The 16633-nt window shown below is 54.7% G+C and overlaps 1 protein-coding gene across 10 annotated transcripts in view; it reads left to right on the forward strand.

Moving 5' to 3' along the window:
- Nucleotides 1–16633, forward strand: part of PEBP4 (phosphatidylethanolamine binding protein 4) — a 247070-nt gene that overhangs the window by 178972 nt on the left and 51465 nt on the right. The window contains exon 4 of one of the 10 annotated variants that reach the window (XM_077868841.1): nt 7480–7707. The exons of the other annotated variants lie outside the window; for them this stretch is intronic. Coding sequence (XP_077724967.1) covers nt 7480–7692 — 213 coding nt within the window. The 3' untranslated portion in view covers nt 7693–7707. Of the gene's footprint in view, nt 1–7479; nt 7708–16633 lie in introns of those variants that run through there. 10 annotated transcript variants of the gene reach the window in all.

Raw genomic sequence — 16633 nt, forward strand, 5'->3', positions numbered from 1 at the left:
ATATATTTTTTTTTTTTTTTTTTTAAGATTTTATTTATTTATTCATGAGGGGTAGAAGCAGGCTCCATGCAAGGAGCCCAACATGGGACTCGATCCCAGGACCCCAGGATCACGCCCTGGGCCAAAGGCAGACATTCAACCGCTGAGCCACCCAGACGTCCCAGTTGTTCCCATTTTAAATCAAGAAGCAGTCTCAGAGAGGTTTTGTAGCTTTCCGGGTCACACCACTCATCAGTGGCGTGACCCCATCAGACTCCCAGCAACCCAGACCAGCCCTGCCTCCCTAGCTAGGCTTCCCTTTCCAGCGCCTCTCCCTGATAATAGGAGCAGCGCCGGTGGTGGGGCATCACACCAGGCTTGTCCCAAACCAGACTCACCTTGACATTCTTCAAGGCAACCCGTGTCCCTGCCTTTATCATCTTACCCCATCCCGGAGATGTGGTCTCCTCCACATTGAAGATTGCTCAGGATCCACATGGGAGGATCTCGATACGGCCATAGCTCTGCTCTGAGTTTCTGGGTAGGAGGCACCGAGGCGATGTCTGGGCCAGGTTCCCGCAGGTGCCCCAGATGGTCGGGGAATATAACTTGAGGAAGTGACCGCTTCCAACTCCACTGCATAAGGCCTGGTGTCCTTGTTGGTGGGCGCTCAGAGAGACATTCCCTGAGTAAAGTCAATGCCATGGAGAGGTCGGACCCCCATGGGTCTGTGCTAGGTTGTTCTGTTGTCCAAAAGCAGAGCCGAACGGGGTGACATAGTGTCTAGGCACACTGGGGCCCCGAGGAAGCAGGCAGCTGGAGCTCACAGCCCGCAGCGCGTGTTTGTGGCCGTGGGTTGGTGCTGTGTGGCCCCCCTCAACCCCCTGGTTCCCACTGTGTCTCCAGCACCTCCAAAAGGTGGCAGAGACCCAGATGGAGCTCAGAGCATCTCGGATGGCCCTCCCTTCCTGCTCTTGCCTTTCTCCTGGTGTCATCACTGTTGACGGAGGATTATGTAACCTTCAAGGAAGGGAGGCCTGGAGTTCTCCCCAAAGCTGCGAGTGAATCCTGAATCCGTTTTTGCTGTCACTTTCTCAGCAGGAATCTGCTTTATGCAGACTGGATTTAGGGGTTTTTCCTGGATGCTTCTGTTTCATTTAACATGCAAGGGCTAATAACTTGTCACAATTCAATAAGGCGGTGGTTACAAACACCCGGGCGGCTGCTTATTTAAATGCAGGTTTGTTAATTAGCTTCTCTTAACAAGGCGTGTGCTAAATCAGGCACCCGGCTGGCAGCACCCAAGCCTGGCACATCTCCCAGGATGGGAGGTTGGCTGCAGGGTCACGTCCAGTGGCTGGCAAAAGGGCCAGAATTCAAGGCCAGGAGGCTCATCCCAGTCACCCCAATGCCTCAGTTTCCTTAAAAACAAAGTATCAGTGACAAGTCTTAAGAACTGCAAGATAGCCGCAGTCCGTCTCTTCCTGCCTAGCCTGGTCCTCTTTCCTGCCTTGGAGTCCCGAGCCCATCCTCCCCTCCAAATGTGTTGTTTATGTTTATTCTTGTTGCTATTCTCCTTGGTCCCACCTCTTCCCCTGAGCCTTCCTTCATCTGTTCCTTCAGCCCTTTCTGGCACCCGTCTTCCCTTTCATAGCACTAGGCACTCAGTTTTGGCAGTGTGGGTGCCGATGATGGGGACAGAAGAAAACTAACAGAGATGGAGTACCTGCTGTATGCCGGGGTCCAGGCGGGCACTGGACATGATCTATCTCTGTAATCTCCACCACCGGCTATCACAGAGATGCCCTTGGCCTCCTGGGCCCGGAGAGGTTACATAGCCTTCCCAAGTTCATTGGCAGTGAGTGACTCTGGGCCTCACCCTCTGGCCTGGCTCTGAGGCCTGTGCAGTCTCCACTCTCGGTGTGCAAGAAGCACTTGATCACCAGGCGTGTTAAGTGAGTTCTGCTCTTTCCTGCCATGGTCATGATCTTGTCTCTGAGATCTCGTGGAGCACAATGACCCTAGTTGAATGCTGGTTGAATCCGGGACCCTGATTCCACCAGAGCCTGAGCACCTGACCAGCAACCTCAAAAAAACAGCCGAGAGCCCCCTGGGAGCACCAAGTCAGCTACTCTTGGAGAGCCTGGCCCCTTGTGAGTCTCTCCAGAGCAGCCCCAGCACCACAGGCTACTGAAGAAGCCAAGGTGGGGCAGAGGGAGTGGGCCATGCCGAAATCCCAGGAGGCAGGCTTTTGCAGACTCTCACCCTTCCTGTTTGGATGGCGTCCACACCTCTCCTCAGAGGGAAAGAGCATTGAAAGCACTGAGAGAATGGCTAGGCATCATTCCTTATGCTCAAGAAAGGACTGAGAAAAGACCTAAATATAGAAAGGAAGTCAAAATGAGGTTGGAATAGGGGAGACAGAGCCCCGAGGAGCCCTAGCCCGTGCCTCTGGACCCAAGCCTCAGTGAGCCTAGCTCAGTGGAGAGGCCCAGTCTGCCTGTCACGCCTGTCCCATATCCTCTGGCTGAGATGAAGCCTGGGGTCTAAGCAGGAGGGCTGGGGGCCCAGAGGGTCTTCCCTTGACTCTGGGAAGTTGATCACTAGGTTATGAGCACTCAAACCCTCCCCCCCCCCCCGAGGCGTGTTGCACATATGGGCTTTCTCCCAGGACTATCTGAAGACCTGCTACTTCCAAAGCTGGGCCAGCCTCTAACATCTGGAAGGGTCCTTAACCCCTGAAGGTCACCGACCCCCATCTCAGGAAGGAGATGGGTCTGTTGCATAGGCACACACGGATATATACGATCAGGCAATTTCTGGCCATTCATAAACCCCTTGAAGCCTGCTCACGGATCTTAGGTTAAGAACCTCTGCCTGCAGAAGACATTCTAAGAGACTCTTCTCCTAAGGAGAACCCCGTGTGCCCCTATGAAATTTTCTATATATGGACCCTGTGTAAAAATTGAAGTGCTATAAAACTCTGATGGATGGTTTGGGCACTTTCGAGCCCTGAAGGCAAGGGTCTGGATCCAGTAGGTTTTCGAGGACTTGTGCAATTTATGTAGTAGATTCTGTGCAGATTTGTTTTGAATGAATGAGTGGAGGGTTCCTGCATGCTCTGTGATTTTGTGCCATGCCATTTTTATAGCTCATCCAGTCACCTTTAATTTGTTGTATTGAACCCCCTGGTCAGGCACCTTGTGTCAGTCATATCAGGACAGCCATCAGGGCCTCTGAAGCGGGGAGTGTGGGACGGCATGCCAGGTCTGGACTTCTGGGCCCTCTACTCAATGACTCTGGCATCCACCGTGAGAACTCCCGCACTCACCCCCACCCCTACATCAAGTCTGTTTCCCAAGCAATTGGGCATCTCCATCCCGTCAAGGCTGACACAGGCCATAGCAAAGGGAGCCAGACAGGGACTGAGAAGACCTCCAAATCCTAGCCCCACGGGAAGATATTGGGAGCGAGGAGGGGACCAAGGCCCGCAGGCCCTGTTCACAAGCTGGGGTGGCAGGGTGGGTGGTTCCCGTTCCAGGTTTCCTGGGCCTTGCTGAAAACAGGCCCAGCTCTGCCATTTCCCCCACCAAGAGAGGAGTGAGGAGAGCCTGCCATGTCTGAAGTCCAACATGGGTGCCTCCAGACAGGAGCTGGGAGCTCTGAGTCTGAGCCAAACTTCAGGCCTAAAAATGTGAGGGTCTAGAATAGGGGCTGATGCCAGGCAGGGCGCTTGGTCTTCCAGATTTCTCCTGGTGACTGGGCCACATGACATCGCCAACTGAGGTGGGGAGTGGCTGTGTGGGAGGCCGGGTACAGGGGGAGGGAACTCCTACCCCCGCCCAGGCCTTGGATCATTTGAAAGGCAAATGTGCTGGGTTGCCTAGGGAACGGAAGAAAAGGGACTTCCCTAGCACCGGTGACTAGTAAGGGATGGAGACGGGAGCTGTGATGCTGAGAAAATTGTTTCCAAAAAAAAAGTAAAAAGCGGTGACTAAGCAGCCCTGGTTATGTAAAGCGATCCCTGAGGAAGTGTGGGGAAAAGCCTGGAACCCACCCCCGTGTCCCTCCTCCCCACTCCCAGCCCGGTTCCCTCTGCCTCGGGGAGTTTCCAGCAGCCCCTTCCCCTCCCCCTTCTCCCGGACTCCCTACTCCTCCACAAGGCTCTCACTGCCAAATGCAACCGACGTGGTGGGCAGGGCACCGAAGAGGGGATGCCTCCACAGTCCCAAAGGGGACCTGTTGTGTCAGCTCGAAGACCTCTGCTCAGTACAGGGCACCCAGGATCAGCCCAACAGGAGGCAAAGGGTCATCTGTCATCCCCAATCAGGGCCTTGTTCCACTCCAAAGACAAGAGTTCCAGATGTGCCCCCCAGCACGGCGGGCTGCTAATAGTTAGCTTAGGCAAGTACAGAGTCTCTTTGAGGCCATTTGCACAGCTGTAGATGGAAGATGCCGTCTACGCCACAAGGCTGTGCAGTTCCAGGCACGGGGCAGATGCATGTAGGCACTCATCATGTGTCTGTTTCGTTTCCCCTTAGCCAGGAACCAGAGAGATCCTCTGGTCCTTTTCTGGAAAGGAGAATCTGAGGCTGATCATTAGGCCCACTTGGGATCCAAGGAGTCCATCTAACCATCACTTTGGTGCCTTGTCCACATTTGTCCAGTGGATGAAGGACTGCTGACCTGGCCACTTGTATCTGCCTCCGGGCCTCATAATTCCCACCCCAGGTAATTGTCAGGATCTGAAAAGCATCTTCTTGAGAGCGCCCGGGAGAACAGGGGAACCTCAAAACATCAACAAGATGTTGTCACCCCCATAACCCCTGTCTGTGGGTCTCTGGAGGAATTGAGATTCCTCCCTGCCCTGTATCATCTTCCAGGGAGGAAGAGGACTGGTTGCTCTGGAGAAACAGATTTCAAGGCATTAGCTACTCTGAGCCTCAAAAAACTGTAGAAAGGGTCTGGGGAACAAAGACCTCTGTCACCAGGGAAGGTGACCAGGCCTTGGTGAGAAAGGAAACTGTCATCTGTCACCTACTACAAGATGCCTGGGAAGCAACCCCACTTTTAACTACACCCACCAGACCACTGTGCCCTCCTCGCTCTCAGGAGGATTTACGAGGCCAGTCCAAACCCCCCAGGTTGGAGTTGAAGCCCCATTTCCTCGCATTTGTGCTCCTTGAACAATAGAAATAGCTAGTCACCTTCTGTATGCTGATACTTCATAAGCTCCAAACACAAAGAACTACATTTAGAGATTAAGGCCTGAAACCTAACATTTTCCTGGAAGTCTGAGGGATTGGGAAAGGCCTTCATTCCTATTTAAGTGCTGTTCCCACGCTTCTCTTGGCTGGGCCCTGAAGTGTCCCCTGGGTCAAGGGGACAGACCTGCCATGCCTCTGGAGCAGCTGGGCTGACTGTGCCGCAGAGGCCCAAGGAGAAGAGCCTCTGTTCTCGGCCCTGTTACTGCCCTGCCTCTCCGCTGCCCACTGGCAGATCCTGTTCCACTCTCCCCCACGTCCTAGACTCAGGTGAAAATCCATCTCTGTCCCACCCAGGCCTCCTGCGAGGCAGACTGTAGGGTTTTTTTTCCTGGGATCCTCAGTGCCTCTTCTTTTCGCTACTGATTTCCGGCAGACTCTCTCATCTTGGAGACTGGCCTTTCCCAGTCTCCATGCTAAGCACCATGCCAGGCCTGCAGTAGGTAATGGATAGGCATCTGCCAGGGGAATGAACATGCCCAGTGGAGACGCTGCTCAGCTTCCTGAAGGAAGACTCATTCTGTGAGGAGGTGGTCGGGGGGCCAGGGAGCCAGCCCCAGGCCTTGCCCCCTGGGCTTTTCAGTGCCCCTATATAATGGGGGATGGGGGTACTTGTGGCCTGTGCCCTAGATGATGTAAGAGCTCATATGCAACACCATAAAAACCTTATTGGTCCTGAGTCAGAGCCATCTATGCATCTAACTTGGTCACCTCTTAGCTGGCTGACCTCTGACCAGTCACTTCTCTATGCCTCAGATTCTCTCTCTGTACCTTGAGGCCTATCCCAGTGACCTCAGAGGTGTAGGGAGAAAGCCTGGGATAGCCAGGGTCCTCTGAACATGTTAGATGAGCCCAAATACAAGGCACTTGGGACCCTACAGGGATGCAGGGTTCTCCTGGGGGTAGTCTGGGTCCTCGAGGGTTTCCTCTCTCTCAGGATCTCTGACTCTCCTCTGGCCCACATGGCCTGCATGGAGAGCCAGGCAGTTGACGGGATGAGGAATCCCCGGCCTTCACCTCCCCTGCCTCCCCCGCCTCCCTCACCTCCCTCTCCCACCTTCCCACCACCTTCTCAGAGGCTCATAATTGGTATTGCAAAGATTAGTCACCGCGCCAGCACAAGGCTGCCTCCCCCACAGCCCAGGCCCCCCACACAGGCAGACTGGCTGAATGCTTAATTGGAGTTCCTCACACCTCCGAGGACAGCTTCTGACAAGATGACAAGACTCAGAGCCCCTTGGCAGGCCCCGACTGAGGGAGGGTACTAACAACGGACTGAGGACTGTGCTTTACCCAAAAAGGCACCCTTCAGATGGCACCCAGCAGAGAGAGAGAAAAGGCTGAGAATTTGTCTCCGTGCCTAGCACCCAACAGGACAGAACTTCCAGAACCTTCTCCTAGGAGGCTTGCTGGGAAGGCCTCTTCATCTCATAGAAAGAGTGGCCCCTTTACCCTCCCAGAAGCACAGGCGAGGGAAATGGGGACAACAGGAGGCAGGGAGAAGTCCCTTGGGTAGAGCCACTCCTACTATGTGTGGGGCACTGGAAAAGGCCAGAGGAGGCCAAGGGATCTGCCCACATCCATGCCACATCCACCCTCCTACACACACACTTTTATGTGCCCCCATAACTACCTCTGAAAAAAGACTGAGAGAGGCATCTTCGAGGCAGGAGGACCCAGGCTCATGGATTTGGCTGCCCCCAGGCCATTGGGGTTGGTGGGTCGAGGGAGTGAGGTCATTGGTCACTTTATCAGTGCTGAACTAGAGCAGAGTTGGGGAAAGAGGACAATCACTACGGAGCTCAGAAGAGCCCAGGTGCAGAAGGGGATCCAGCTCCAGGGATGCAAGAGGTTGTACCCCCTCCCCCCGCCCCATTCCAGAGGCAGGAGGCAATGAGCAAGAGGAAGGAAACAGTGGTGGCCACTGCCCTGGGTAAGCCCTGTCTAAAAGTTCCACCTCAGTGGGACTCTGTCACCCTTGAGTGAGAAGGGGATGAATGACAAGAGGAATCAGGGTGTGATAGTGGCCCCAGGAAGGGGAACTGGGGGTAGGAATGAGGAAGCTGGCTATAATTTCTCTTCTAGGTCCTGGGGAAGCCAGAAAGTGAAAAGAAACCTCCCACATATGCCCTCAGCCTTCCCAGCCTTGCCCATCTAATTGGATTCCCTCTGCCTCCTACGAGGTTATCCTTAGCGCCGGGAAAATGCCTCATGGTTGGATGCTCTCCCCCCTTAGGAGGAAGGCTGGGACGTGGAGCAGCTCTGCCATTCACAACATTTCCCAGCGCCCCAGTCACCGCCCCCAGCTCTGGGGGTGACAGGAGTGCCACACAGGGTGAGTGAGGAGAGGAGTCTGACAACCACAGAGCAGGAAGAGGCAGGCTGGGAGCCAGAGAGTGAGCTTCCCAGCCCTCTTCTGGCTGCTACCTGGAGACCCTGCTGGACATAGTCTCTGCTGAAGCCTGCCTATCTCCTTCAGGGCCCTGCCTGTCCCCTGCGGGTCCTGGGGCTATGCCCTGATCCTCCTCCCAGCTCTCTTACATTCCAGGCCAAGCCCAGCTGGGCCCTGGCTCAGACAGCTCTCACAGATGCCATTGTCTCATCCTCCCCAACCCAGAAGGAACCCCACACCTGTCTCTTAGGGCTCCCTTCTCCCAGAACCCACAAAGCATGACCACAGCTGTCCTCAGCACCTATGGTTCCCCAGCTGCTGCGGGTGGCTCTGCAGCCAGAGTTCCCCTGAGGACAGGGCCATGCCCTGCACCTCTCTCAGATCCCTCATGGGGCTGGGCTCAGGGAAACACTTTAGTGATTGGTTCTAGACCGAAGGCCCAAACTTCTGACCAAAGGGCCAGCCTAACCCATGATTCAGGGAGACGATAAATATGAAGAACTTCTTCCTCCCAAGAGGCGTTTTCTCTGATCTGTGAGTTCCTGGAGGGCATCCACACACGGCATCACACATCACAGGTGCTCAACAAAGGGAAGTGGGGTGACAACGGCACTATGGCACTGCCCTTCCTGGTCTGCACAGTGTCGCTGGCATCCACGAAGGACAACCAGCCTCAGCCAAACCTCTGGTCACACTTGCCTGTCCCCGAATATGGCCTGGTGCTATCTCTCCACCAATCCCAGATGGCCTTTTGGACCTATCAGGGAGCAGACACAAATGTTTTCTGAAAACATCATCTGCGGTCCCAGAGAAAAGGCTCACAGGCCTGAGTAAAGGGTCCGGTGAAGGTGCTGGCTACTGCCAAAGCCATACTGCACTCCTCTGTCCCAGCACTGCCACCAATGGGCTGCATGACTCTGGCAAGGTGCTCACCTTAAGTGCTTCCAGGGTTCCATCCACCATCAAAAGATTTGCTTTATCCCATGATCACTCAAGTTGCCCTCTGGACCAGGTTTGCCACACACCCTGGTCGTCACTCTCCTTGCCCTATACCTATTTTAAGGAGATATTGTAAAAAACAAACAAGTAAATGAACACTTACATATGCCTGTCTTTACCACTGCAACATTCCCAACACAGATAATCCCTCTCCCTGCCCCCCAGTCTCTCCCCTTTCCCTCTTCCCCTGACCCTCTCACCTCCCTGCCTCCCTCCTGCTACCTCTAGCCCTTTCCGCTGAGCCACTCTATGTCTGTTCCAGTCTCTGTAGAGGGAGGGGATGCAGGAGAGAGGGCCACGGGGATGCTGTAGCTAGCGAGGAAGACCACCTTGCTTCCTCTACAACCCTTGTTGTTCTGATGTCACATGTGGAATTCTGAAAGAGCTTCTTCAGGGCTAGGGCAACAGGCCTTGTCTCCTCCAACCTGCCAGGAAGCTCTTCCAGAGTGGCCACATCCTCCCTCCATTCTAGAAGTGAGCTAATATAGCTGGGGGAAGTAGGGAGGGTGGAAAAGGAAGGACAGGTGGCCAAAGGGGAAGCCAGAGGAATGAAGAAAATGAGTGAGCATGAAGAAGGGGACACGCCTGCCCTAGTGAACCTCTCTCCCAGCCTTTCTTTTGTGTTTTCTGGCCCATGCTGCTTGTCTGCAAGATCGCCTTCCATGCAGCCCCCTCCCCTCCAGACCTCAGCTGGTGCCACCCCTGGCCTGCTCCCCCAGTCTCCTTCCTTGTCTCTCCACCCAAGCATGCCCTCCCTGGGACCCATCACAGTCATCCAGGCTTCCCTCTACCACCCAACCCTTGCCTGCATGCCACCCTTCGGATAGGCCTGGCTGCAGGCCAGAGGCCATGGGCCAGTCACCTCCCGGCCCTGCAGTCTCGGTGATGGGAGGAGTTCGCTGGCTAGAGCTACTCAGCCACCTTGGGTGTCTGGATCAGAAAAATGCCCTGCAAGCCCTTCTCGGGCTCCTGTTCATAACTGTTACTAAGCTTCTTACATCAACAAGTGATTGTGTTTTAAGCAATCGGGAGGCGGATGGGGGAACCAGGGTCAGGAAGGAGTCAGAGTTTGCAGATAGGAAGAGAAAGAGCACCAAGAAGAGACCAGTGAAAACACAGGGAGGACTGGCCCCAGGGGGGGAAGCGGGGGTAGACCACGGTAGGAGAGGGTGGAGGGGCCACCTTGATGAAAGCCCAGTGGTCTGAAGGCTAAGGGTGAGGCAGCTGGCCCACCAGGAAGGTCAGTGCACCCTACAGGAGCCTGGCTGCTGTTCATGAGGTCTCCCGGGCTGGGTGCCCATAGAGAGCCCTCCAAACCACACAATGTGCGACTGCATCGGCCAGCTCCAACATGGATTCTTCCTTATACCTTGGGGAACCTTCATGTTTTTCTACCAAGCCCCATCTATGAGTAAAAAAAGGGATGAAGGGATGGCCAAAGGCCTGCAGTGGCTTCTGGAAGCCCACGGATCCCCAAATTGCCTTGCCGTCACTCCTCCACCCACCACAGGAGCCCCAGCATCAGCATGGCCATATCCTGTCCTTCAGAGAGACTGCTGCCCCAAACTGAGGCTTTCCAAGTGCTGGTCTGGCAGGAGGGTGAAGAAGGAGAGGGTCTGAGTGGCCCCGGGGGCCCCCGCAGAGGTCGGGGTGCCTGCCCCTGGGCAGCCCTGCGCACAGACCCACCTACCTCCCCAGGTGGAGATGCCCCCGTGTGTGCACACGGAACCCTGCTGTCTCAGAGGTGAGCCCAGACGACCCCGGCCGGCCCGGGAGGGCCAGATGGGCCAGAGAAGCTCCCTGCCAGCGCCTCCAGAACGGGAAACCCCCCAAGAGCCAAGGAGTCGGGCAATCCTTCCTGCCCACTCAGAGATTCCGGAAGCCCTTCAAGTCTGGAGAACCCGCCTCCCCAACCTCTCTCTCACTTCCTCTGTCTGTCTCCTCGCGACTCCTGTGAGTGCACAGGAGGGCTGAGGGAAGCCCCGTGTGCCTGTGATGAACGGAGCTAATTTCTGGTTTGCTGGTATGCCGCAGAGACGCTGCCTCCGTTCCCCTCCTTCCCAGCAAACCGTCTCCCACACACAGACAAATAGGCTGCATATTTAATTGGAATTCCTCACACCTACAGGGTAAAGCCTTGTCAGTAGAAATAGAGCCCACAGCCAGCTGGCTTCCCCCATTCCACCCACCTTGTCTCTTAAAAAGAAATCCCCCCCCCATACGTGAACACCCACCCACGGGCCCTTGCACGTCCCTCCCAGTGTGGTTGTAAAGGAGGGATTCGTTGGCAGTGACGCTCCTTTCCTGGGCTGTAACAGCTGGGCCCACCCCGCAGAGACCACCCAGAGCCTTCTCCCTGGCAGATGGGCCCTGACTGCCTTCTCGTGTCCCACCCCGTGGCCGAAGCTCTTGGCACCCCCAGGGTCCTTGAAGGGGACGGAGAGGCGCCGGTTGCTTGGATATCAGAGATCGGGTGAGATGGAGAAGGAAGGAGAGGGGAGCCATGAAACCCTAGAACATTTCCCCGGAGAGACCTGGGAGCCCCTTCTCATGGTACAGGTGGGAAAACCCATCACACAGCTAGTTTATGGCAGTGCTGGGCCGAACCTGGTTCCTGGTTCCAAGGACCCGCTTTGCCCCTTACCCTGCGGCATCTGTCCCCAAGGCTGGGGCCGGGGGTGGGGGCGCAGAGGCTGCCAGGACAGAGAGAGATGGGCTCCTGGGAGAGACTCGCACCACAGAAAGCAGAGGGCCAAGAAGGGGTTAGACACGTCAAGGTGTCCTTACTGGGGGAAGTCAGCTGGGTTTATTTCTCGTAGGGCAAAAGAGAAAGAGGTCTGGGGGGACGAGACAGGGCAACAAAAGTGAAACGTGGTGGCCAGCCTGGGGAGGCTGCATTCCTTAGGACAGCCTAGGGGACGCCCAATTCGAGCTCTGCCCAGGAACCACAGGCGGCCGTCCTCCTGGGGACAGACAGGCCAGAGAAGCTCACTGCTAGCATGTCCAGAATAGGAACCCCCCCACACACCCGCTCCTCATGTTGTGACCTCAGCGTTCAGGATCAGCAGCCTCGGCTGGGTTTCCGGGGCCTCGGTCCCCCATCAGTGATTTTTCTCTTGCCTCTTGCCTCTCTGGCAAAATGCTTCCCGTCGCATTGAGCCTGGCACAGGGCCACACCAAACCTGTGTGTCAGTGAGTAGACAGCTGCCTATGGGGCTCTGAGGAGCACTGTGACATCCTCATTCTCCCCCACAAAATATCATCTCAGTTTGCCTGAAAGTTCACCATTAGTGACTCATTTCTTTGGGTTAAACATAGCCCTCCCTTTTGAAACGCAGCTGCTCTAGGAAAGGGTAACTCATTGAGTCTTAACACCCGAGTGTGAATGGGAATGTAGATGGGATCTAGGGGGCCGAGAGGAGAGAAGGAGTGAGGTAGAGAAGCAGCCAGGAGGAAGGAAGCTACTGAAAAGGAAGAGGAGAGCAAAGAAGGGAGCAGCAGGAAGCTGCCCCAAGGGCCGCCTTCCACAAGCCATCGCTGGTCCACAGCAAACCAAAGAACCCCTTTTTAAGGTCCTGCACTCTGGGTTACAAAAGCATGATCACATCCTCTGATCCTCCTCGCTCTGTGAAGCCAGAAAGAGCGAGGATGTTGTGCCCATTGTACAACTGAAGAGACTGAAGCTCTTGGGAGTCAGGAGGACTTGTCATCTAGCCAGTGAGCCGAGAGCCAGGACTCGGTGTGACCTCTGTACAGAAGCCTGTTGAGGTGTCCACCACGCTCACCGTCTCTCCAGCTCACCCACGGTTCTCTGGCCTCAACAAGAAAGGTCCCACTGGAGGAACAAGAATGAAAACAGTGCTAGGAGGGGGACAGAGGGTATGACGCAGGGCGCTCCACAGTGCGAGCCATAAGCACACCCCACCTTGTGTCCTAAAACCCCAGGCTGGGACTTGGCGTGGAAAGATGTGAATGTGGAGGGCAGAGCCCCAACTCACTCACTAGTAAAAGTCTGAGGCCCACATCCGGAACATCCCGTAGGTCCTTCTGTTGGCAGCCTCACTCCCCAGGCATCCACACAGGAGCCAGGAAAGCCTGCAGAGGGCTTTGCTGGCCTCGGGGGAACGTGAGGCAGAGCTGGTTCTGGATGGAGTAGGGTAGGCTGCGCCCAGGAAGGTCCCCAGGGAGACAGACTAGGAAGCAGCGCTCCCAAGAGCCCTGCCAAGAAGCCCTACAGACTTTCGGGCCCAGCGGTTCCTGCGTCCATCCTGTCCCTTCTTCTGTTCCCGCCTTTTTCTTCCCTCGAGTCACAGCTCTGTCTTCAAGCTTTCCACCCTGCAGGAAGTGGTCTGTCCGCCATCTTGAAACTGTCCCCCGTGTCTCCCTCTTAACGAGCCAGGTTAAATATGCTGTAATCAAAGTAATAATACACCTGGGCTGGTTCTCGAGAGAACTGCCTTTTGTACTGCGATAGGACATTAATAGCAATTATTCTGCTTTGTAATTGGAGCTTTAAATACTAATTCAAACAGCCAGAGGAAAACCAATTAGTGCTAATTTATCTCTATGTGTTTTCCAGAGCTGGTGTCTGTCACACTGTGAAGAAATAGGTTGGTAATTAGTACAGTTGGGTGGTAGATAGAAGTAATTATCAGATTCTTTCATTTTTCTTTGGGAAAAAAATTGGGTAGGGGGTGGGGAAGGCCAACATAGGTTCTGTAAGTCTTTGTTCCCTGAAGTTTAAAGGGAGGGCCCACATTAGCTCTGGATCCCAGGCCTCAGCATCCCGACTGTACAGGTATTTCTGAGAGACAGGTGGGCTCTGGTGGAGGCCACTTTGAAGGCCTCCACAAGGACCCTCCAGCCAGCAGGCTCACAGAACACCACTAGCAGTGTTAGAGGAAGCACAGCATTTCCTGTTTGCTCAGGGAAGGATTTGGGAGCCCCAAACAACTGACCTCAGGGTAAAGGGGGCAGGGGGCTCTGGGTCCCAGGCCAGCTTCTCAGTCTCCAGCTGTCTGGTCTGGGTAGAGAGAGACTCCAAACCTCTCCGGATGCCAGTTTCCCCATTTGCAAAATGGATAGGATGATACTTCACAGGATTGTTTGTAAGGACTGAATCAAATGACGTACACAACGGGCCTAGAACCCAATAATAATAGGTGTGAGCTGTTGTGTGCTTACAGTCCACGTGGAGCTCTTCTAGATGACCTCGTATGTCATTATTGCCAACCCTCCAAAGCCATGGGCTGACTCACTGTGCCAGTTTTATGTCCACGTTTCCTCTTCTGCCCGTACCTCTCGCCAGCTGTATGACTCAGGAGACATTATCAATTTCACTAGGGCCTCAGTTTTCTTTTCTGTGTAATGGGGGTGATATAGTACCTTCCTGATAGAGATCAGGAGATGAGGATCGTGAAACCTCTTATCCCAGCAGCAGGCAGGGAGCAGGGGCTCTGATATCGTTCCCAGTATTGTAATATGACTGTTCCGCATATGGTTTTGTCGTCATCTATCCAAATCCTCTACCAAAAGAGGTAGATGTGATACGTTTCACTAACTCACCCACAAGGATTTATCGAATGGCCGATCGGTACTCACTCCTATAGAGAGCCCCGCTCATACCACTTAGAGAGGTTGAAGTCCAGCACACCCTGAACAGCAGGAGATAGGATAATAATGGCATTTCATGGAGCTTCACAGTTTACAAAAGGCCTTTTACATGTGATTTCAATGCCTTGTCACAATTGAGTGGGTTGAGAATTACCGAAGTCCCCATTTTACAGGTGGACAATGAAGCCTAGAGAATTTAAGTGACTTGCTCAAAAGAGCAAGAGAACCCAAGCCTGGGCTCTTTACTACGAAGCCTGCGTAGGCACTCGCTAAATGCCTGTTGATTGGATGAATAAGTGCGCTTCCAACGAAACCTTAGAAGCCCGAACTGCCAACAGGTATCTCATACTCCTACATGAGGAGCAAGGCTGATCAAGGCGAGGTGGGGCAGAGACAGTAATCTCAGAAGAGAGACAGCCAGTAGCAGAGCTGGACGACTTTGCCCCACCCAGGCAAGGCGTCTTAACACATTACATTGAGTACTGACGTTGAAAACTTGGAGAATTGCCTTTAATAATCTGGGTGAAGATCTGACAACCCAGGTCACGTCCCACCCTCACAGACCCCACCCCCTCACACACACAGGGGACCTCCCGGGACCCTGTGAGCACAACAGGGGTGACCCCTGGGCCGGGCCTGCAAGGATGAGCAGGAGCATGAGTGCAGGGAAGGGGAGGAGGGTGTAGCGGATGTAGAGAGGGTGTAGCTTCGGCAAAGACCCGAGGAGGGGCGGAACATACAGTGTTCTAGAAGCAGGGAATAGATTCGTGTGGCTGCTCTGGAGAGAAGTGCTGGGGAAGGGAGGGGCTGCGGTTCAGCAGGCCAGGAAGGCTGGCCAGCACGCAGCCAAGGGCAGCTTTGCCCAGGGCCACCTCCTGCAGTCACTGACTGCTCCAGCAGAAGGGGCAGGCAGGGGCTGCCACGCGGCCTGCACTCTGCCCACCAGCCACTTGCCCAGTCTGGGAGCTTCCTCCACCCTGACGAAAGGGGAGCCTTCCTTCTAATCACACAAAGGCGTCCACCATATGCTTGCCAAGCTGTGGGCTTCTACCCAGAGGGACTGTGTTTCCTGTGGACTAGAGGCTGCCCTGGATTTGACGTGTTTCAGAGGCAGCATCTGAGAAGGTTAGTCTCACCCAAGGAGGCTGGGTGGAGGAGAGGGGAGTCAGAGACACCGAGGGACGGTGGGAGTGGGAGTCCCGGGGAGAGAGAGAGAGAAGGGTTGTAGATATGTGGGTGTGGGCAAGAGACCCACTGTGTACGTATCAAAATAATGATCGGCTGCCTTGGCTGGAGGAGTTATGGGTAATTCTAGTGTTCTTCTTGGTTATCCGTATTTTCTAAATTTTCTACACCAAGCATATTTCTCTTTTATACCAAAAAACAATGAAACTTATTTTTAAAGAAGGAAGGGACATATGCTAGAGACATTTTGAAGGAAAAACTGACAGCATTTGATAAGTGACTAGATAAAGGTGATAAAGGAGAAAGATGAACCAGAAATAACTTGGAGGCTTTGAGACTGGGTGGCGGGGAAGCTGGCAGAGAAAAGGGAGCTAGGTGGGGGAGTTATGAAGCAGGGAAATGACCGGCTCAGTTTCAGGCGGTTGACGCCCCAGCTGCCAAAGAGACATGGGAGGTATTCCTGCAGCAGGAGAGCCAGAGCCACCCGCACAGGAAGGAGAACTGAGGCACAGAGGGGAGGGGCCGTACTCACCAGGCTGCAGGGCAGCCCTGGGGGCAGGAACAGAACTCAGCAGAGCCTCACCAGACGCTCAGTCCAGAGTGGTAGGCCTGCCTGTAGGCAGGGCCTTGAGAAGAAAGAGGCCCCCCAGATAAGACCCTGGGTAGCCCGCCCTGCGCATAAGCCCGCCTTCTTGGCCTTGGAACTGGGCCACTTGGTCGTATGAGGAACCTGAGCCTGGGAGAGGCCAGGATGGGCTTAACGCATGACAGAGAGCCTGGCCAGGAATGGAAGCTGTTGGGCCTGAGGCCCTGCAGGCTGAGGCAGCTGAAGACAGGACTCGCTGGCTACAAAGTCCCAAGGGTCAGAGTGTCATTGGTGATAGTGATGTAGGGATGGAGAGTGAGGAAAGTCCTCTCTGGAGGAACAGAAGCCATTTCTCACAATGAGAGGGGTCCACCTGAGTCAGAGTCCCCAGCCAGCTATCCACATCCATGCATTATCAGTGCCCAGAAACCCATTCTGCTTGCTCCTGACTTGACTGGTCTGCAAGTCCTGGACCTGCTGGAGCCTCAGAGACCAACTGTCCCAGGCTACACACACACACACCCAGCATGGGGAAAGGCTGTTCCCCTTTGGCCTCCAGGACCATCTGCCTTGTATCTGCTGGTGACACGGCCAAGGGTGGGTCTCCTACAGGCT

This window comes from Canis aureus, chromosome 24 (genome assembly GCF_053574225.1).
Source record: "Canis aureus isolate CA01 chromosome 24, VMU_Caureus_v.1.0, whole genome shotgun sequence".
NCBI classification, from domain to species: domain Eukaryota; kingdom Metazoa; phylum Chordata; class Mammalia; order Carnivora; family Canidae; genus Canis; species Canis aureus.